Here is a 22,068-nt window from a genome sequence, read left to right on the forward strand (position 1 = left end):
CTGCACTGCAGATCCAGTTCAAGCCCTGGCCCAGGAACTTCCATATGCCACAGATACACCCAAAAAAGATATTGCCTGTGAATCCATCTGTTCCTGGACTTATGTTTGTCGGAAGTTTTTTAATCACAGTTTCGACTGCAGTACTTGTGACTTATCTATCATATTTTCTATTTCTTTCTTGTTCAGAAAGATTGTACCTTTCTAAGAATTTTTCCATTTCTTCTAGACTGTCCATTTTATTGGCATATAGTTGCTTGTCCCTTATGATCCTGGGTATTTCTTATGATCCTTTGTATTTCTGTTGTAGAGTTCTCCTTTTTCATTTCTAAAGTTACTGATTTGAGACTTCCCCCTTTTTCTCTTGATGAGTCTGGTTGTCAATTTTGTTGATCTTTTCACATTACTAGCTTTTAGTTTCATTGATCTTTTCTATTATTTCTTTGTTTCTATTTCATTTATTTCTGCTCTGATATTTATGATTTCTTTCCTTCTACTCACTTTGGGTTTTGTTTGTACTTCTTTCTCTACTTGCTTTAGGTGTGAGGTTAAGTTGTTTATTTGAGGCTTTTTTGTTTGTTGTTTGTTTGTTTCCTGAAGTAACCTTGTATTGCTATAAACTTCCCTCTCAGAACTGCTTTTGCGCATCCCATAGGTTTTGGATCATTGTGTTTTTGTTTTCATTTGGTCTAGGTATTGTTTGCTTTCCTTTTTGATTTCTTCAGTGATCCATTGATTGGTTAGTAGCATATTGTTTGGTCTCCACGTGTTTGTGTTTCTTGGGGTTTTGTTTGTTTGTTTTTTGTTTTTTTTTTTGTTTTTCCTGTGGTTGATTTCAAGTCTCACAGTGTTATGGTCAGAAAAATGTTTGATATGATTTCACTTTTTAAAATTTACCTAGTCTTGATTTGTGACCCAAGATATGATCTATCCTAGAGAATGTTTGATGTGCATTTGAGTAGAAAGTATATTCTGCTGCTTTTGGATGAAATGTCCTATAAATATCATTAAGTCTAACTGACATAATGTATCATTTAAGACCTGTGTTTCTGTATTGATTTTCTGTCTGGATGATCTGTCCATTGCTGAAAGTGGGATGTTCAAGTCCCCCATTACTATTGTGTTATTGTTGATTTCTCATTTTATGGCTGTTATCAGTTGCCTTATAAAGTGAAGTGCTCCTATGTTGGGTGCATATATATTTATAGTTGATACATTTTCTTCTTGAATTGATCCCTTGATAGTTAGGGAGTGTCTTCTTTGTGTCTTGTAAGTCTTTATTTTAAAGACTATTTTGTCTGATATGAGTATTGCTACTGCAGCTTTCTTTTGATTTCTACTTCCATGGAATATCTTCTTCCGTTCTCTCACTTTCATTCCATATGTTTCACTGGGTCTGAAGTGGGTCTCTTGTAGACAGCATATATGTATATATGTCTTATTTTCATATCCATTCAGCCAGTCTGTGTTTTTTGTTAGTTTGTTTGTTTTGGTCAGAGCCCTTAGTCCATTTACCTTCAAGGTAATTATTCATATGTATGTACTTATTGCCATTTTCTTAATGGTTTTAGATTTGTTATTGTTAGGCTTTTTTCTTCCCTTGCTCTTTTGCTCTCTTCTGTTGTCATTTAATGTCTGTTTTGAGTGTTGTATTTGAATTGCTTTTTCTTTTTTATGAGTATGTCTATTGTGGTTTTTCATTTGTTTTCTCACTAAATTTTAATATAGCATTCTATATGTATACAAAATTGTTTTAAGTTGCTGGCCTCTTAATTTCAAATGCATTTTCAATATTCCGCATTCATCCTCTCCTCCTCTCAAGTTTGCTGATTTTGATATCATATTTGTCTGTGGATGATGTCCTACTTTTATTTCTTGTTTGCCTTTACTGGTAATCTTTCCTATTCATAATTTTTTGTTTCTAGTTGTAGCCCTTTTTTTTTCTTTTCAAACTAGAGAAGTTCCTGAAGCATTTGTTGTAAAGCTGCTTTGATGGTGCTAAATTTTTATAGCTTTTGCATGTCTATAAAGTGTGGTCTTTCCATCAGATCTGAATGAGAGCCTTACTATGCAAAGTATTCTTGGTTGAAAGTTTTTTCCCTTTATCACTTTAAATGTCTCTTGCCACTCCCTTCTGGATGATAGCATTCCTGTCAAAAAATCAGTTGATCACCTTATGGGGGTTCATTTGTATGTTATTTGTTGCTTTTTCCTTGTTGCTTTTAATATTTTTCTTTGTATTTAGTTTTTGATTAATATGTATGTTAATGTATTCCTCCTTGGTTTTATCCTGTATTGAACTCTCTGCAATGCCTCTACTTAAGTGTTTCCTTTCTATATTAGGAAAATTTTCAGTTATAATCTCTTCAGATATATTCTCGGCCCTTTCTTTTTCTCCTCTCCTTCTGAGACCCCTATCATGGGAATATTGGTACATTTAATATTGTCTCAGTGGTCTCTTAGACTGTCCTCATTTCTTTTCATTCCTTTTTTCTTTATTCTTTTCTGTCATAGTGATTTCCACTAGTTCTGTTTTCCACATCACTAATTCACTCTTCTGCCTCATTTATTCTGCTGTTGATTCCTTCTAGTATATTTTTCATTTCAGCTATTGTATTATTCATTTCTGTTTGCTTGCTCTTTAAATCGTCCAGCTTTTGGAGTTCCCATCATGGCACCACGGTTAACGAATCCAACTAGGAACCATGAGGTTGCAGGTTCTATCCTGTCCTCGCTCAGTGGGTTAAGGATCCCATGTTGCTGTGGCTATGGTATGGGCTGGTGGCTACAGCTCTGATTAGACCTCTAGCCTGGGAACCTCCATATGCTGTGGGTGTGGTCCTAGAAAAGACAAAAAAAAATCTTCCAGCTTTTTGTTAAACATTTCTTATAACTTCTTGATCTGTGCACCTATTCTTTTTTTTTTTTTTTTAAGTTTTGCTTTTCCATCTCTCATCTTTAAAACATTTTGGTTCTTTTTTTTTTTTTTTTTTGTCTTTTTGCCATTTCTTGGGCCACTCCTGTGGCATATGGAGGGTCCCAGGCTAGGGGTCGAATCGGAGCTGTAGCCATCAGCCTACGCCAGAGCCACAGCAACACGGGATCCGAGCCACGTCTGCAATCTACACCACAGCTCACGGCAATGCCGGATCCTTAGCCCACTGAGCAAGGCCAGGGATCGAACCCACAACCTCATGGTTCCTAATCGGATTCCTTAACCACTGCACCACGACAGGAACTCCACCACTGCACCACAATGGAAACTCCGCACCCATTCTTTTTCCAAGATCTTGCTTCATCCTTACTATCATTACTTTGTTTTGTTTTGTTTTTTTCTTTTTATGGCTGCACCAGTGCCATATGGAAGTTCCTGGGCCAGGGATCAAACCCAAGCCACAGCTGCAGCAGTGCTGGATCCTTTTACCCTCTGTGCCAGGCCAGAGATCAAACTCTCACCTTTATAGTGATTTGAGCCAGCTCTATTCAGACTCTTAACCCACTGAGCCATAGCAGGAACTCCACTCTTAATTTTTTTTCAAGTAGATTTCCTATCTCCTCTTCAATTAGTTGTTTTTGTGGGTTTTTATCTTTTTCCTTTGTCTGAAACATATTTTTCTGTCATCTCATTTTGTTTAACTTTCTATGTTTGTGGTCTCCTTTCTGCAGACTACATGGTTTTAGTTTCTCTTACTAAAGAAAAAGAAAGTTGGCCCAGGGGCTTGGGCAGGCTTCCTGGTTTGAGGAACTGGTGCCTTCTCACTGGTTGGTGGAGCTGGGTCTTGTCCCTCTAATGGTCAGGGCCATATCAAGGAGGGTTTTTAGAGGTGGCTATTTGCTCAGTATGATTTTAGGCAGACTGTCACCTCTTTCCTCAGTGTGTGATGGCTTTTATCCCCTTGATAAGAGGTGTGCTTGATGTTGTGGTGACATGAGCCTGCACTGGATATTGAACAGGGTCTTCTGTTTGCTCTGTGGTTTCACTACCCTGTAAGGGGCAACATCTTCTCCCCTACTTATTGTAGTAGGAGCCCCCAGATCCCCAGATTTGTTTCTGAGCTGTGTTCTGATCTGTAGTGCAAGGTATATTGGTTTGTAGTACCCCAACTGGGAAAAGACTCACTGAGAATTCCTCTGCTGGAGCTGTTCACCTGTGAGTGTGGTCTGTTGTGTCACCTCTTTCTCAGTGTGTGGACTCACAGAGTGCACTGTTGTTGGCACTGCTCTCAGTCACACCTTAGCTGTGGGTATATTTGTAATTGGCCTTTGTGTCTCTCAGGCATTATTTTCACTGGGTCACCAGCACAGATCCACTGAGGTGAGGACCAGGCACTGCACTATTCATGCACTTGGGCCTGCTGTGGGATCTATGGAGGCATCTCAGACTCTGGCCTTTTCCAACCCCCATAGGTACATGCCCACAGAGCCCACAGCTGCTAAAGCCAGACCAGTCTCAGAATTGGGAACACTCAGTGTCCATTCAAGTGTTCTACCAGTGCTGAATTTATAAGGCCAGCAGTGGAGGTGCAAATCCACAGTTCACACAGTTGGGAGGCAAGATTTCAGCTCTTTCTCCTTAGTTGCAGGGCTGTTTTTAGTATGGGTGCCTGTCATCTCTTTCCTCAGTGTGTACTGGCTATTATCCCATTGATGGTAAGTGTGCAGATGGGGTAAGTGTGCAGCTGGTGTCTGGTCCTGGAGTTATCAGTAGTGGTAGCAGCTCAGGTGCACACTCAGAGCTGGGCAGCAGCTAGGGATATAGTCCACAAGACAAGTGACAGTGGCTTACACAACCCTTTCTTGACCCTGGTGGCAGTGGCCACCAATTGGCATCTGGTTGCAGGCCCTGCAGTGGTGGCTGTGGGCCACACATGCTCCTGAAGAAGTAAAGGCGGAGGTCAGTGCCTGGTCACAGGACCCTCGGTGGCAATGGCAGCAGACCTTTTAAACTCTCAGAGTCAGGGGCAGTGGTTTGTGCCCAGTCGGGACCCCTTGGGAACATGGTGCAAGCCATGTGTGCTTCTGGGAAGGTGGGGGTGACCTTGGTGCCTGGTCTTGGTCACAGGCCCTCTAGGGTAGCAGCAACAACAACCCCACATGTTTTCCCAGAAAGGAAAACTGCTACCTGTTTGTGAGACCCTCAGTGGAGGCAAAGACCTGTTCCCACCTCTGGAGTCCAAAGGACAGCAGTGGCTGGTACCCATCCTTGGAGCTCATGCAAGTAGTGCCCTGTGGCCTGAGAGCCTTCACATGAAGAAAGAAACACCTCTGGGCAGTCTTGCCCCATCCCTCTCCCCGCCTCCAACACTGGTGCCTTCCTCTCCAGCAGCCTCAGTTTTCTTCCCATACTCCCTTGGTTATGGTGCATCACACCCTAGCTCCCTCTGGTTGTCTCCTCACAGCCCACTCCAGGCCACTTCCTGGCCATGACCTCTGAAGCCCCAGCCTCGGCACCCAGTCCCCGTCTGCCTCAGCTGGCTGGTGGTACCAACTGACTCTACTTTGCCCTCTGCAAATCAGTTTCCTCCGAGGCTCCAAAGCTCCCCCTCTCTCCTGGCAGGTCTCTCTACCAGTGAGGAGCCTTCCCAGCGTGCAGTAAGCTTTCCTCTTTCACAGATCCCATCCCAATTCCTCTCTGTCTCTTCTCGTTTTTCTTCCCATGTGGGGATTTTCTTGCCCTTTTGGAAATCTGAGCTCTTTTGACAGCATTCTGTAGATGTTCTGTGAGAATCATTCCACATGTAGATGTTATTTCTGATCTATTTGTTGGAAAGAGTGTGCTCCATGTCCTACTCCTCCGCCACCTTACCCCCTCCTGGTAGCTAGTATCTGTTCAGTGCTGCCCTCATGACAGGCTCTACAGGAAGCCTTGCTTGAATTTTCTCAATTTATCTCTGCAGCTTCTTGAGTAAGGGAATGTTGAAACTAACTCAGATATAATGGAGCTTTGTTTCAATCCAAAAATAATATTCAATTTGTTTCTTCTACTTAAATTAGAAAATACTCTTAAAGTAACTATTTTGTAATCTTGTCCTTTAGGCTTGTGCCTAGACCAAAGAGAAACAAATGAACCTATTTTTTGTGGCTTCATGTTTTGAAGCAGGGAAGAATATAGTCCCGATTACACGTGGCTTTAAAGCAGTCTCCTCTCCTTTAAGAACCAGAATAAAGACATAGCTTCAGGTAGCATCTACTTACACCAGTCCACAATGAGTTCATTTGTGTCATTGACAGCCAGGAGCGATTAACTTGACCACATAGTATCATATCTCTTAAACTGAGGTAGGAAAAAATCTAAACACAAAGGAAAAAAATACAACTTTTAAAAATATGTGAATTTTGGAGTTCCCGTCATGGCTCAATGGTTAATGAATCCGACTAGAAACAATGAGGTTGCTGGTTCGATCCCTGGCCTCACTCAGTGGGTTAAGGATCCCGCATTGCTGTGGCTATGGTGTAGGCCTGCGGCTATAGCTCCGATTAGACCCCTAGCCTGGGAACCTCCATATGCCATGGGTGTGGCCCTGGAAAAGACAAAAATAAAAATAAAAATAAGATAAAATAAAATAAATAAAAATATGTGAATTTTGATGTAACTTTTCCACTTACGTGTGTGTGTGTGTGTGTGTGTGTGTGTGTGTGTGTGTGTGTGTGTGTGTGTTATAATGGTAATGTAATCCATCTATTGTAGTAGCAGGGGTTTACATGCTTGAATTTTATCTGAAGTTAGGAATTTCATCTAGAGTACTAAAACTTAACTGATGCATTTGATATAATGAGATTTTTTAAATTGATAGTGCTGAAGGATAGTGAGGAAGATAGATATACTTTATCTTCTGAATGAAAGTAGAATACTTCTAGAAAGTGAATAATTTTCCTAAATAGTATCTGGTACATGGAAGGCATTAAGTAACTGCTTGCTGAACTGAACCGGATTCCTTTTCAAGTTATAAAATTCCTGAGAAAGATCAATAAACCTACCTGGGCTTCTATGTCTGGAAAAATGGTAGACTAGAAAACTTGGAAATCTTTTTTATACAAAACATCATAAATGCTAAAACAAACATTTAAAAACATTTCTTTTTGGAGTTCCCATCGTGGCTCAGCAGTAACGAATCTGACTAGTATCCGCGAGAGTATGGGTTTGATCCTTGGGCTTACTCAGTGGGTTAAGGATCCAGCATTGCTATGAGCTCTAGTGTAGGTTGCAGATGTGGCTTGGATCCCACATTGCTGTGGCTGTGGCATAGACCAGCAGCTAAAGCTCCAATTCAACCCCTAGCCAGTGAACTTCCATATGTCACAGGTGTGGCCCTAAAAAGACAAAAGAAAAAAAAATGTCTTTTAAAATTTATAAAATTTCAGCCTTATTGAAGTATATTGACATAAATTTGTTATTTATTTATTTATTTATTGTCTTTTGTCTTTTTTTTAGGGCCATACCTGTGGCACATGGAAGTTCCCAGGCTAGGGGTCAAATTGGAGCCATACCTGCCAGCCTATGCCACAGCCACAGCAATGCCAGATCCGAGCCACGTCTGTGACCTACACCACAGCCCATGGAAATGCTGGATCCTTAACCCACTGAGCGAGGCCAGGGATCGAACCTGCAACCCCATGGTTCCTAGTCGGATTCATTTCTATTGCGCCACGACAGAAGCTCCTAAATTTGTAAGATCTTTAAATTGTACATCATAGCGACTTGATATATGTATACATTGTCAAAGGATTCCCCCATCTAGTTAAACAGATCCAACACCTCACATAGTTATCTTTATTTTAAGTTTTGATGAGAACATTTAAGTTCTGTTCTGTTAGCAAACTTCAGTTATACAACACAGTGTTATAACCATGGTTGCCATATGCTACTTTATATTCTCAGATCTTATGCATCTTATAGCTGACAATTTATACTCTTTTTCCAAACTCTCCCTCTTTCTCCTACACCATAACCCTGAGTAATCACTTTTCTAATCTCTAAAACACTTATATATATTTGTATATATATATAAAACCAAGTTTTCAAGAAAATAAGGAAAGTATCCAGGGCTCCAGTCTTTGTAAACCCAATTCACAGTAAGGTATTCATGCTATAGGTGCTTGGAATGGGAATGGGATAACAGTGGAGGGGGTTGCTGATTTTCATTACTAATCGGTTCAGATTTTACTGGCCATGCAGCAGTAGAAAAAGTTACTAGGCCTGTATAAAGTTAAAAGTTAAAACCCAGTCAGAGAAAGAAAGAGAAGAGGCAGAGAGAAAAAGAGAAATCTAGTATTGTGAAAGAGAGATTTAAAAACAAAACAAAAAACTCTTTATTGACAACAGAAAAACTAAAGTACCTAGCCTAGGATGAAAAAAAAAAAAAATTTCCCAAAGGATTGGCAACAAAAGACTAGCTATTATGTGGATTTAACTTGAATTTTAATTATTTGTGAACTCTAACTTGAATTTATTACCTTCATAATAGTATTTGATACAGTAACAAGAAAAGAGCTTCCAACTTGGTCGTAACTTTGGGACATTTAGCAGAAAGAAATACCATCCCTCTAGAGAGACACACCCTCAAACCAGGCCTTATAGAATTCCTATAGGTTAGGTCCCAACAAAATGAGCTCTCAATAAAAATTGCAAAACTCAGGAGAGAAAAAAATCCAACAAGATCAACAGCAGAAAAATTTTAACTTTGTTAATAAAATTGTCAGATGGTAATTATGAAAATATTAAAGTGATGAAGCATTAAGGAATTCTTGAGAAAAGCTGTTGTTGAAAAAGGACTGGGTAGTTTCACCTTAAAAACAAAATTCCCAGGAATTAAAAAATATAATGTTTGAAACTAAAACTCAGTTAAGAAGCAGATGAAACCCAGCTGATATAAGAAATAACAAACTGCATTATGGATTGAGAAATTACAGAGGTTAAGACAGAGATAAAGAGACTGAAAATATAAAGGGGGTTAAGAGACACATTAAGTAACACAAAAAGGTCCAACATTCTATATATTTTTATAGAATTTCCAGAAGGAAGTACTGGAGAGAATGGAATCAAAGCAAAACTTAAAAATTCTTTAGAACTGATGAAAAGCAACAATTCTCAGTTTCAAGAAGCATAAGAAACCCTAGACAAAATAATCAAGATGTCATGTCTTCATAGCGAAATTGCAAAAGGCCATAAGCAAAGGAAAACCTTAAACACAACAAGGCAGAGATGCCTACAAAAGAATGCCATTTAGATGGTGATCACAGAAAGCAGAAGGCAGCAGGAAATACTTATCAATCTCAGATACCACTTGCAAGTAAATTATAATTCAAGAATGAGTATTAAATAAAGGCAGTCTAAGACAAAGATGGAGAGAGTTGGCCGGAAAAGACTCATCACAAGAGAAATTCTAAAGGACATTGAAATCAGAGGAAAGGAGTGAGATGAAATAATAATGATGGACAATGAAACTAATAAGCATAGAAATAAAGCCAGTAAACTTACGAAAACATATAATGATGATAATTAATATGGGGGTATAAAAACAAGGTGAAACAAAAACACTAGATAATGCTAATATTTGACGACACCACTTTTGAATAAAATACAGAGGAATAAATTTAATAAAGGAGATGAAAGACTAGTACACTAAAAACAACAAAGCTTTACTGAAAGAAATTAAAGAATATCTAAATAAATGCAAAGATAGCCCATGTTCATAGATTGGAAGACATAGTAACAATAACAATAAAAGGAGTTGAATCAGAATTTGAAATTTGCCTATGAATAAACACCAAAAAAAACCCCACAGGTCCAAAGGTTTTCTAAGAATATTCTGTCAAATATCCAAGGAATAGATAGTACTAACAAGGAAAACATCAAGATGTCAATACTCCCCCAAAGTGATCTACAGATTCAATACAATCCTATGCCAATCGAAATGCCAATGGCTCTTTTTTTCTGAAATGGAAAAGCCAGTCCTCAAATTCATATGGAACTGCGAGGGTCCAAATAGCTAAAATAGCTTTGAAAAAGAAAATCAAATTTAGAGGAGCATACTTCACAATTTCAAAACTTATTCCAAAATGACAGTAATCAAAACAGCATGATACTGGCATAAGGATAGACATATAGACTATTGCAGTAGAATTGAGAGTCCAGAAATAAACCTATACATCAAGACCATTCAATGTGGCAGGAAGAGTCTCTTCAACAAATGGTGCCAGGACAACTGGATATCAAAATGCAAAAGAATAAATTTGTACCTCCTCCTCACAGCATATACAAAATTAACTAACAGTGGATCAGTAACCTAAATATAAGAGCTGAAAACTATAAAACTCTTACGGGGAAACATAGGGGTATATCTTCATGACCTCGGGCTTAGCAATGGACTCTTAGATATGACAACAAAAGTATGAGCGATGAAGAAAAAATAAATAAATAGGGTTTCATCAAAATTTAAAACTTTTTGTGCATCAAATGTCTTTATCAAGAAAATTAAAAATTTACCTTTGGTATTATGTGATGAAAAGGGGAAAATATGCCACCAGTTAAGTCAGTCATTGTAATGGCCAAGAAGCATTGGAAAGATATTATGGTCAATCAGATGGCCTAAAAACTGCACGTACAGTTCTATACATGTATTATGCTTGAGGAAGTATTATGCCATGGTGTATATCCAGAGGTGAAAACAACCTAGGAATGAGAAGTAGCAGGACAGAATAAGAGTAGAAACATAGGGCCGAATTTCTGAGAGTATAAGAGACATGAAAATAAATGACTTGTGGAAGAGTTGGATAAGAACCACTTAGCGTGAGGAGATAGAAAGCAAAGCCTGGAGTTCCCGTCGTGGCGCAGTGGTTAACGAATCCGACTAGGAACCATGAGGTTGCGGGTTCGGTCCCTGCCCTTGCTCAGTGGGTTAAGGATCCGGCGTTGCCGTGAGCTGTGGTGTAGGTTGCAGACGTGGCTCGGATTCCGCGTTGCTGTGGCTCTGGTGTAGGCAGTGGCTACAGCTCCGATTGACCCTAGCCTGGGAACTCCATATGCCGCGGAGCGGCCAAGAAATAGCAAAAAGACCAAAAAAAAAAAAAAAAAAAAAAAAAAAAAAAAAAAAAAAAGAAAGCAAAGCCCTGAGGGAGACAAACTGTAATTGAACTAATGAAGACTTAAAGTCACTGAAGAGAGCTCTTCTGAGTCCCCAAAACACACAGGAAATGAACCACTGCTCAGGGAAGATTGAGCCTTTATTCCAGGATCACAGCTACTCCTTGGAAGGTTATTGTCTTCGTTTCCTATGGCAGCTATAACAAATTATCCCAAACTGGGTGACTAACAACAATAGAAAAGGCTAGAAATCTGAAATCAATGTCAGCATTGCCATGCTCCCTCTGAAAGCCCTAGAGGAGGCTCCCTCTTTGCCTTGTTCTAGCTTCTGGTGTTTGTTGGCATTCATTACCATTCCTTGGCTTATAGCTACATCCCTCCAGTCTTTATCACACAGCCTTCTTCCCTCCAATGCGTTTCTGTGTATCTGAATCACCCTTCTATGAAGAAACCAGTCACAAAATTTAAGACTCACCCTAATGTAGTGTGACCTTATCTTAGCCAATTACGTCTATTTCCAAATAAAGGCACATTCTTAAGCTCTGCTTGGACATGAATTTTGGAGTCAGGCTACTCAGTTTAATTACCTAACTCCCCTGAGTCTGTCTTCACATCTACAAAATGAGAGTCTTTGGTGGGATAATCTTGTCAAACCTCTTCCATACTGAAAATTTTGTGATGACTATTGTGATTCATGGCCAGATAGTTAAAACCAGGCTCCTGATTGTGTTGCCATTGTGTGATCTTTAATGTTAAGTTTAAAAGGTTTATTTTTTCATATCATATGATTAAATTATTTTCAATGACAAAATCTAACAGAATATTATTTATAACCAAAAGAAAGTCCATTTCTGACTGGATTGTACCCACTATCTAGGTGCAAATTCTTACATAAATGGAGTCAGGCTTTTATCTGAAAGGCATTCCTGCATTCTTGTCTACCTAGTAGAAAAGCAAAGGGCTAATAGACAAAGACCATACAATGTCTTTTCCAGTATATGGTATTAATTTACTCACTAGTTCACTTAACACTCATTGTTATGTACCTACTCTACAACAGTCGTACGTTACTAATTCTACAGAACACTGCCCAGAAATATTTAAAAGTCTGGGTGTTTCACATCTCAGTGTGGAATAAATTTCTGTTAAGAATTTAAGTGCAATTACCATAAACTTATACTTTCTCCTAGGGAGTCATGCCATTGTTGTGCAATATACATTGAGCATTTTAAAACGTTCATATGTATTTATACTTGGAAAAATTGAAAATAACTCCACAAGGATCACAGACTCTTGCCAACATGGAAACCTGGAAAGAACATCAGGGCAGGTAAGCATGGATTTCTAATTTAATTCTGTAGATAATTACTGTGTGGTTATTCTGTGCAAGACATTTCTAACCCAAACCAAAAATGAAACAAACAAAAAACTGACAAGATGTAACAGAAAAGAAAAAGGGAAGTTTTAAGAAAACTTAATACCACTGAAACTCTATGAAGTATAAGTATGAAGTATGAGGCTATTTAATCTTCCCATTTAATATGTATCATTCAGTATGCACTGTGTGCCAAGGGGAGTTAGAGGCCTTTTGGAGAAGAAAGAACATCTAGTGGTTGTAAAAACAATGAGGTGAGGAGTTCCCTGGTGGCACCATAGGTTAGGGATCCAGCATTGTCACAGCTGTGGCACAGATTTGATCCCTGCTCTGGGAACATCCTTGTGCTATGGGTGTGGCCGAAACAACAACAGCAACAACAAACCCCGATAAAAGTGAAGTGAGCTAGGCAAATGAAAGCCCACATCACAAGAGAATTGGAGGGATGTTAACAAAGAAGACAAAATAGGAGAGAAGAATCTTGTACCCCTCGTATGGGGAGAACAAAAGAAAAATAATTCACTAGTTTAAGGAAGACTGCTCTGCCCCTAATGGGTCACACTGAGTCCTCGTGGTTTATAATCCTAGCTAAGGGCTATGGCAGCAGCTGCAGGAAAATCTGCCTAGAGTCTGAGACCTTTCATGCCTCCTTCCCCCTCCTCACCCCTCCTGAATGGTTCTTTGGATGGGGAGACTATGAAATGTTAATAAGCTGAAGCACCCGGAGTACAACACCTATTTTCATTTTGACTTCAAATGATAGACCTGGGTCGCTGGCAGGAGATTGACAGCGGACAGATTTCAGCTTGACATAAGGAAAGACCTCTAGGCTAGTCCCTTCTGGCACAAAACCTATGATTTTAGGATTTTGTAATTCTCTGCTCTCCAAAACAAGCAAGTTCCAAAAGAAAAGAATTTATGACGTTCATGGTGAAAATGAAATATATTCTCTAACACGCTGTGGCATTTGATTGATATTAGAACATGTATCAGCACATGTGTTCCACACAAGAGCAGGGAGAAGGATCACGAAAGAGCTAAGGTGGGGTGGGCTGACGAGGAGGGTGTCTGCTCACTGGCTGTGATAGAACATTGGGTGTGTTACCAAGGGGATACTGACTTGGGGTGGAGGAGCCTGTTGGAGGCGATGAACTTTAAGTTCCTTCTAGAACAAAGGGTCTCTTATTCTAAGATTTTGTAATTCCTTGCTTTGCAAGGCAAGCCAGCTCTCAGAGCAAAGAACTTCATGAGAACTAAATCTGCTCTCCAATAATACCAGCCCTTATTTGTTAGATTGCCTAGATAGTAATGCATTTCATGTGGGAGTTCTCGCTGTAAGCACAGTGGAAACCAAATAAAAATAAATCCAGATACTATTGGCACTGGAGGGAAGAAATGTTAAAGTATAAATCTTCTAAATTAGACAGAATTTATGCATCACAAAATTATGTGGCAGTGTGCACCATCAAGTAACAGTTACCATGCCTCCTTGGCAGCTGTGTAGCGTGCAGTTTATGACATACCATTACTTGCACACCGGCCAGGTCATTTTGCGAGAACTGTATTGTTGAAGTCACTTGGTCAAATTGAAGAGAGTTCCCATCTGTATTTGGCAAGGTTTATAAAATAGGAAAAAGTAGAAATGAGAAAAACCTGCCTGTGAAAGGCTGATTTTCATTAAGCGAAGTCAGGTACCACTGACTGGTACTACCTCTATCCCGTGACTGAGTAGATGAGTCTGTTAGTGAGTTCTGTAACCAAGAGACCACACCTCAAAGTCAGAGAAACAGAGAGGACTCTTTCTCTTGATAGAAAATAAAATATAATAAAGATTAAAGGTTCAGTTTTGACCCATTGTACATATGTGCCAAAGCCCATCTCACAACCTTCAGGTAGGCCTCATCCTCTGCTCAGGAACAAAACAAAACAGGGAGAGCTGTGAAAACTTGATCCCTTCCTCTTTCTAAACCCATTAGTTGGGGCTGACAAAGTAGGCATTTGCATGGAACGTGGGTAATAATCTCCCTCAGAGCAGGGGGTCCACTTAGAAGGACTACCCAGTGCAGATGTTTGAGCTTCAGTGAAGGAGGTGGGCATCTAAGTGAGGCATGGGCAAATGATGGGGGTTGGGGGAGGAGGGCAAAGAGTGGGAGGTAGAACCCAGCAGCATGAGGAGGCTGGCCTGGCCCAGGGCTTAGTGCCCAAGTGCACAGGACAGAGTCAAAGAGTGGGGATCCCAAGGGAGGTAAGGTAGATGGTCACACTGCAGGCTGGAGGTGGAGCTTAGTGGGCTGGGAAGCACATCCAGGGGTGAGGGACTGGCCTGGGTGGAATGTCAGAACCAGGAGAGTGTAAAGGAGGCGGGGGAGGGGGGTACTTGTTTGAGAACGGTGCCCATGACAATGGAAATTGGTACACATGGGGAGGGGGCAGATAGATCAAATAAGCAAAGAGATTAGGAAATTGGAGCCAGAGTTCTCCTTCTAGGAGAAGGTAGTTATGAGGGTAGAAAGGAAGAAAATGAGAATGATCCCTGTGTTGTTAGACTGGAATTGAGTTTTCAGTATACAACACAATCAATAAGGGAGGCTAGGAGTGGGAAAATCCTCCACTGAAGCTCATGGAGCTCGGACTCGAACCAAATCAGGGCTCTGTTCGCAAGAAGAGGGGAGGGATCAACTAGAAAGCAGTGAACATCTCGCCAGTCCTCCGCCCAATAGATCATCAAAGTCAGGAGCAAATGCCTTTGGCTCTAGGATGCTTTTACCAGCTCTTTTTTTTCCAGGATCCTACTTACTAACCAGTAGTATTTCTAGATTATTGCTAGATCAGAGATCCGCAAACATTTTCTGAAAAGGGCCAAAAAGTAAATATTTTCCTCTTTGTGGGCAGAGAGGCAATGTCCCCAGCTCTTTGAGCAACAGTTCATCAAAAGATGAATAGGGTTTTTTTCATTTTTTTTTTTTTACATGTCACATGTGAAAATGTAAAAACTATTCTTAGTTTGAAATCTATACAAAAACAGGTGAGCAAGCGTGTTTGGCGGGGGAGGCAGATTGTCCTACAGGCCACAGTTTGCCACCACTCCTGTAGACCCTCCCCCACCCCCAGCACGCCCATGATGGGCCCAGCTTGTTGGCTCTTCTGGAACTTAACCTAAAAGATCTATGGCATCTGCAAGATCCCTTGGGGCAATCCAAAGTCTTAACCCTACTCATTTCTTGTCACCCCTGTCCTGAGGGCAACCTGTGTATGGAAAGATTCATTTCATCAGAATAAATATAGAACAAAATTAAGAACACAAAATTTAAGACAAAATTAAAATTCCCCCAAGATTTTTTTTGGCAACACTGAATTTGCCTCAAAAGAGCCAGTTTTCACAATTCCCAGGGATTAAAAATAGAGTTCTGTTAGGATGTGGATGTATTTAAACATTCACTAGCAATCTAAGTCACTGTTAGGCAGCTTGGGCATAAGTGTCCTTAAATGTCAGAGTAAATCTCTTGAGTCCATTCCCCCATTGACCATCTACCAGTGGGATTGTCTAGTACTGGTTTAGTCATATTTAATATTGGTAGGCTCATTCACAAACATTATAGCTCACATCCCATTATAAAAATCAGGAAACTGAAGATCAGAGAGGTGAAATTACTCAGTGTCTCAGTCAGCTCAGGCTGCTTTAACAAAAGACCATAGGCTGGGTGCCTCGAACCACAGGCATTTATTTCTCACAGTTCTGGAGAATGAGAAGTCCCAGATCAAAGACTGGAAGATTTGGTTCTTGGTCAGGGCTCTTTTCCTCGTTTGCAGACAGAGGCCTTCTTGCTGTCCTCACATGACAAAGAGAGGAAGCTCTGGTGCCCCTTCCTCATCTTTTAGGGGCAACAATTCCATTATGGGGTCTCCACCCTCATGACCTCATCTAAACCTCATTTCCTCCCTGAGTCCCACTTCCTAATTCTATCTCATTAGGAGTTAATGCTTCAACATAGAACCTGGTGGGAACACAAACATTCAATCCATAACACACAGTTACCCAGAGCAGAATTCATACTCTGGCTTTCTACATTTTGCATTCATTTCCCTACACAATTTCCACCTAATCTTTACCCCATTGTAGAATGATAGGTTCTTCTCACCTGACTGCCACCCTGCCTAAAATAGAATGTCAGAAAATACCTTTCACCATAAAAGTTCATCCTCACCATATACACTCTTTGAAACATTTTTCCAAAGTCTCATCATTATTATACAGTTTTCAAACATAAACTACTTGACAGTGTGTAATGGTTTTCATCATTTTGCTGACAAATTTTCCTAAGAAAATTTTGCAAACACCCATTTGTTTGAGGATAAAATTTCTTCAAAAGTAAACCTCAGCTATTTAAAGAAGTCATTCTTCTCACCCAAATCAAAATGGAATTTTCACAAGGGGAAGGGCAAGAGTTCCCTGTTCCTTGTTTAAAGTAACCATTCCTTTTTGCACAACATCTCATGTCAAAGAGTATAACAACACTTTCACTTCCAAACACTTAGAGGAAAATTTAGTCACATCCCATTAGAAATAGAACTCCCAGAGTTCCCGTCGTGGCGCAGTGGTTAACGAATCCAGCTAGGAACCATGAGGTTGCGGGTTCAATCCCTGGCCTTGCTCAGTGGGTTAACGATCTGGCGTTGCCGTGAGCTGTGGTGTAGGTTGCAGATGCGGCTCGGATCCCGCGTTGCTGTGGCTCTGGTGTAGGCCAGTGGCTACAGCTCCGATTCGACCCCTAGCCTGGGAACCTCCACATGCCGCAGGAGTGGCCCAAAGAAATAGCAAAAAGACAAAAAAAAAAAAAAGAAAAGAAAAAAAAGAAATAGAACTCCCAAGAGTAAAACACTTAACAATTAATCTGCTTCAATAGCTAAACTGCACCTTCTATTTAAACTTAATCTTAAAAAATGTACATGTTAATACAACACCTGAACTATTCTTAGCAACTTTCCTGTTCTGCTTCCCCAAAGTAGGACATTCTATGGAAGTTACTTTTGTTTTTAATGCAGTATAGCTCATGTATAAAATGGTAGATATTCTAAAAACTTAACTGTGAGCTTCTCATGTGTATAGAATCTTAAGGAAAAAAGCAGTCACATCTAAGTTTTTCACTCTGTATCTTTTTTCTATTTCTCCCTCATTTAAACTTATTCTCAAAGGAAACATATGCTCTCTAGAAAACATATCCTTAAAAACATCCTACTGTGTTTCCTAAATGCCACTAAAAGTCAAAATACTGTCTCAGATATGTTTCATACAGGTCTGAACCATGGTGGTTATAGCCTGACATTCGAGCACTGGATCCTAGAGGTACAGAGAACACTATTTCCGTAAGTGTTACTTAAAACATTAAAAAATATGTTGTAGGAAAAATAATTATGTGGCCAAATAAGCTTGAGAAATTCTGATCAAAATAAGGTAAGATATTATGAAAATATCTAGAAAAAGAAAGAAAGCATCTAGAAAATGAAAGAAATTCTCTGCTCTCTCCATTTGCCCCTGTATTAGTCCAGAGAAACAATAGGATACACACACAATAAGGAATTGGTTCCCACAATTACGGAGGCTGAGAAGTCTAAGATCTATAGTTCCCGCCGTGGCACAATGGGTTAAGAAACTGACTGCAGCAGCTCAGGTCTCTGCGAAGGTGCAGGCTGGACCCCTAGCCTGGTACAGGGAGTTAAAGGATCTGGTGTCACAGCAACTGTGGCTCAGATTTGAGCCCTGGCCCAGAAACTTCCATACGCTGTGGGTGCAGCCATTTAAAAAAAAAAAAAAAAAAGAAGAAGAAGAAGAAGAAATCCAAGATTGGCAGTTGGCAAGCTGAAGACCCAAGAGAGCCAGTAGTGTAGTTCCAGTGTGAGCCCTAGGGCCTGAGAAACAGGAAGGGTGGGGGATGAGGTCCCCTTCTAATCCGAGTCAGAAGGCAAGAGAACAGTGTCCTAGCTCCAAGGCAGCCAGGTAGAGAGAGAATTCTTTCTTAGCCTTTTATTCTGTTCAGATCTTTAATGGCTTGGATAATGCTCACCCACACTGGGGAGGGCCATCAGCTTTCCTCAGTGTCCTAATTCAGATGTTAATCTATCCAGAAACATCCTCACCGACACATCCAGAATTAATATTTACTCAAATATCCAAGCACCCCATGGCCCATTCGAGTTGACACATAAAAACCATGACAGTCCCTAATTGGCTTCTCTTCATTTTTGCAGATCATGAGTATTTCCCAAAACTCACTCTTTGGTACCAACAAATTGTAAAAATTCTGTCCCTCAAAAAGTTTGTCCATTCTTCAGGCTTGTGTGATATTTTGCTTATGAAAAACTACCTGACCAAATTTTTTAATGCTATGCTTTCAGTAAAAACGGGAAAGAAATTTGTGTGATGATAGAAATACATTTATACTTATTTGTGTACTTATACTGTGCAAGGCATTCCATTTTAATTCTTAATTTAATTCTTACAAGACCCTAGTTATATGTCCATCATTATCCTAGTTTGAAGATGGAGGGCCTGACTCCACACCATTTTCCAGTTCTACCTGGATTAGGCTTGCTATATAAAACATAAGATGCCCAATTAAACTTGAATTTTACATAAACAAATAAAATTTTAGGGTAAGTATGTACCACATACTGTATAAGACAAAGCTATACTAAAAAGGAAAAGAAAACTTTACCCGAAATGTAAATTTAACCGGGCATCCTGTATTTTTATGTGGTACCTCTGGCATCCCTCACTGCACTGGGGTCCTTCATTGCTTGCACTGGTCCTTTAGCCGTGCAGACAGAGCCTCAGTGCTTGCCTGACCACCTGTCCCTGACCACCTGCCAGTCACCATGGTCACCACATGTTGATGGCTCCCGCCTGTCCCTGATCACCACGTGTTGGCAGCTCCTGTACCCCAATCCCTGTGCTCTATTCTACCTACATGCAAAACTCTCCCAGGTGGGAATTCTTCCCTGCTTGCTACCTGCCCTGGCTGTGACTATTTGGCCAAATCCTCTGAAGACACTTCCCTATCATGAGCAGCTGTGGGACAGTCTTCCCTTCACTCCACCCAGAACTTGCCCCACCCTGGTGATCATGCTTCTGATTCAATGTCCCACTAGCATATAAACCACCCCACCTCCTATATAATATGAGGTCTTGTGGGAAAGGGAAAAGTGTGGATAGATAACTGATTGAAAAACAAAGCTGGAGAGCAGGTCCCAGCTCAGAGCAGCAGAATGCTCCCCAAAAAGGGAGGATAGACAGGATTTGTGTTCAACATTTTTTTCGCCATAGATAAGACTGAAAGCGTCATGTTTACCAAATCACTGAATTCCACAGGCTGTACAACATAGCTCACTCACTGACTATTGGAATCGGAACCAAAATCAACAAGATGAAATTGAACAGAAATAACAGGAACTGCTGTGTTTAGGTTGGGCCATAAAGGAGAGCTGCTGGCCAGCAGTTCAGATAAAGAAGACTTCAGCATTTTTGTTCAACACATGTTCAAGGATAGGCATTATAATGTCATAGAGGAAAAGATAAGACCTAGATTCAAATTCACCCGACCTCAACTCCTGATTTCATCACTTAGGGAAAGAACGGGAGCTTATGGCAGACACCTGTGCTGTGTTCCCAGGCAGACCCTCCTAAGAGGTGCAGGTCGCCTAATGGGAGCCCTCTGAAGGCCTCAGCAACTGACCTCTAAAAAGCCTGCCTTGAGCACCATGGTAAAAATCCCTGTGCCCAGGCTTGGTTCAGCAACTGTAGAGCCTCCTGCCATCAGGGACTGAATCCGCTTAGGAAGCACAGGCGTGGTGACCAGTGTGGGCTCAAGTCCAGCACTCTTCTTTGTTCCTTGGGCTGTGAGAGACCGCTGAGACTCTTGCACAGCCAAGGAGCAGGGACCAGGGGGCGAATTAGAATTAAATCTCATGATTGGGATTGAATTAACTGGCTGATAGGGACATGGAGCACTCTGACCTGACATAGGGGAATAAATAAATATGACATTTATTTTCATCTATGTATTAGGGAGTATGATTTACACTCTGCAATGTCGAAAGGACTTGTTCAGTCAGACACCAACCATACCAGTGTGATTTAACCTACTTTCTAAGCATCATTTCTTTTCTTTGCAAAAAACAAAAACAAAAAATAGTGCCTATTTCACAAAGCTTTTAGGAGAATTACCTGAAATAACTTGTGGTAGAAATCCTCACATAGTTCTTAGTGTAGTGTGGTTGCATTTTATACAAATTTAAATTCTGTGGCTTTAAAATAGTACAGTAAAACCCTATGCACCCTATCATGTGGCAGAGTTTGAAAACGAAAAAATCTGACTTTATATTTATTCCTATGTGGAGAAGCATCTTGAATGGGTATCATTTGTTAATCACTAATTGCATGTGGAGAATGAAAGGAAAATAAGTTTAGAATGACCCTCACAGCTCTACTTTGGGTGACAAGTGAAGATGCTATTTACCAAGAAAGGTCAGGGATGCGGAGAGGTGGGGAGAAGTCTCGCAAGAGCAGTAAGAAGGTGACATTTTCCAGTTGGACATGCTAGTGGTAGGCGCTGTGGAACTTTGAGGTAGAGTCACTCAGCAGGCATTGCTGATAATGGCCTGAGTCTCAAAAGAGAAAGCTGGCTGGAGATATATAGATTTGGGAGTCATGAGTAAGTAGCATATAACCTGAAGCATATATTTGACATCCCCCAGAGACTGAGGATGGAATGGGGAGATCAGAGAAGCAATGGTGTAGCCTTTGCAAACACTATCATACAACAAGTGAAAGGCAACACATTATCCCTGAAGGGATCTTCAAATGAATATTCAGAGAGGTTGGGAGAAAACCAGGAAGGCGGGCTTTCACCGAGGCTGAATTTAGAGAGAGATTTAATGCTAAAGAAGTTGTCATCCATGTCAGATCGCAGAAAGGCAAATAAAGTCATAACATTGCCATCATCTGTTGAAGGTCAATGGTGATGCTAGCTAGCACAGCCTCAGTGGCAAAGTGGGAGCAAAGATGGGCTACAGGAATGTCCACTTTAACGGAGGTGACACTGGCACTAGATGTCACACTAATCAGATCACACTTGGAATGTCTCTTCTAACTGCGACACTTTTGAGAGTGAAGTACTCTTTGGAAGAGGAAACCATTGCATAGGCAAAGCAGGCAGGCATCAAGATTAGGCAGTGGTGGAGTTCCCTGGTGGCCCAGCTGTTAAGGTCATTGACACTGCTGTGGCTTGAGAACTTTGACATGCTGCAGATATAATCAAAAAAATATATATGCAGTGGAAATAGAAGTCAAATTAGAAGATTCAGAAAAACCAGGGAGTTCCCGTCGTGGCTTAGTGGTTAGTGAATCCGACTAGGAACCACGAGGTTGCAGGTTTGATCCCTGGCCTTGCTCAGTGGGTTAAGGATCTGGCGTTGCTGTGAGCTGTGGTGTAGGTCACAGATGAGGCTCGGATCCTGCATTGCTGTGACCGTGGCATAGGCTGGCAGCTACAGCTCCGATTCGACCCCTAGCCTGGGAACCTCCATATGCCGCGAGTGCAGCCCTAGAAGAGACAGA

General features: G+C 40.7%; 1 protein-coding gene across 1 annotated transcript in view; it reads right to left on the reverse strand.

Annotated features, from left to right (window-relative positions):
• Nucleotides 1–22,068, reverse strand: part of FBXL13 (F-box and leucine rich repeat protein 13) — a 202,393-nt gene that overhangs the window by 128,187 nt on the left and 52,138 nt on the right. Inside the window, exon 8 of the mRNA XM_013979811.2 lies at nt 6,193–6,288. Coding sequence (XP_013835265.2) covers nt 6,193–6,288 — 96 coding nt within the window. The remainder of the gene's footprint in view (nt 1–6,192; nt 6,289–22,068) is intronic.

This window comes from Sus scrofa, chromosome 9 (assembly GCF_000003025.6).
Source record: "Sus scrofa isolate TJ Tabasco breed Duroc chromosome 9, Sscrofa11.1, whole genome shotgun sequence".
Lineage (NCBI taxonomy): Eukaryota > Metazoa > Chordata > Mammalia > Artiodactyla > Suidae > Sus > Sus scrofa.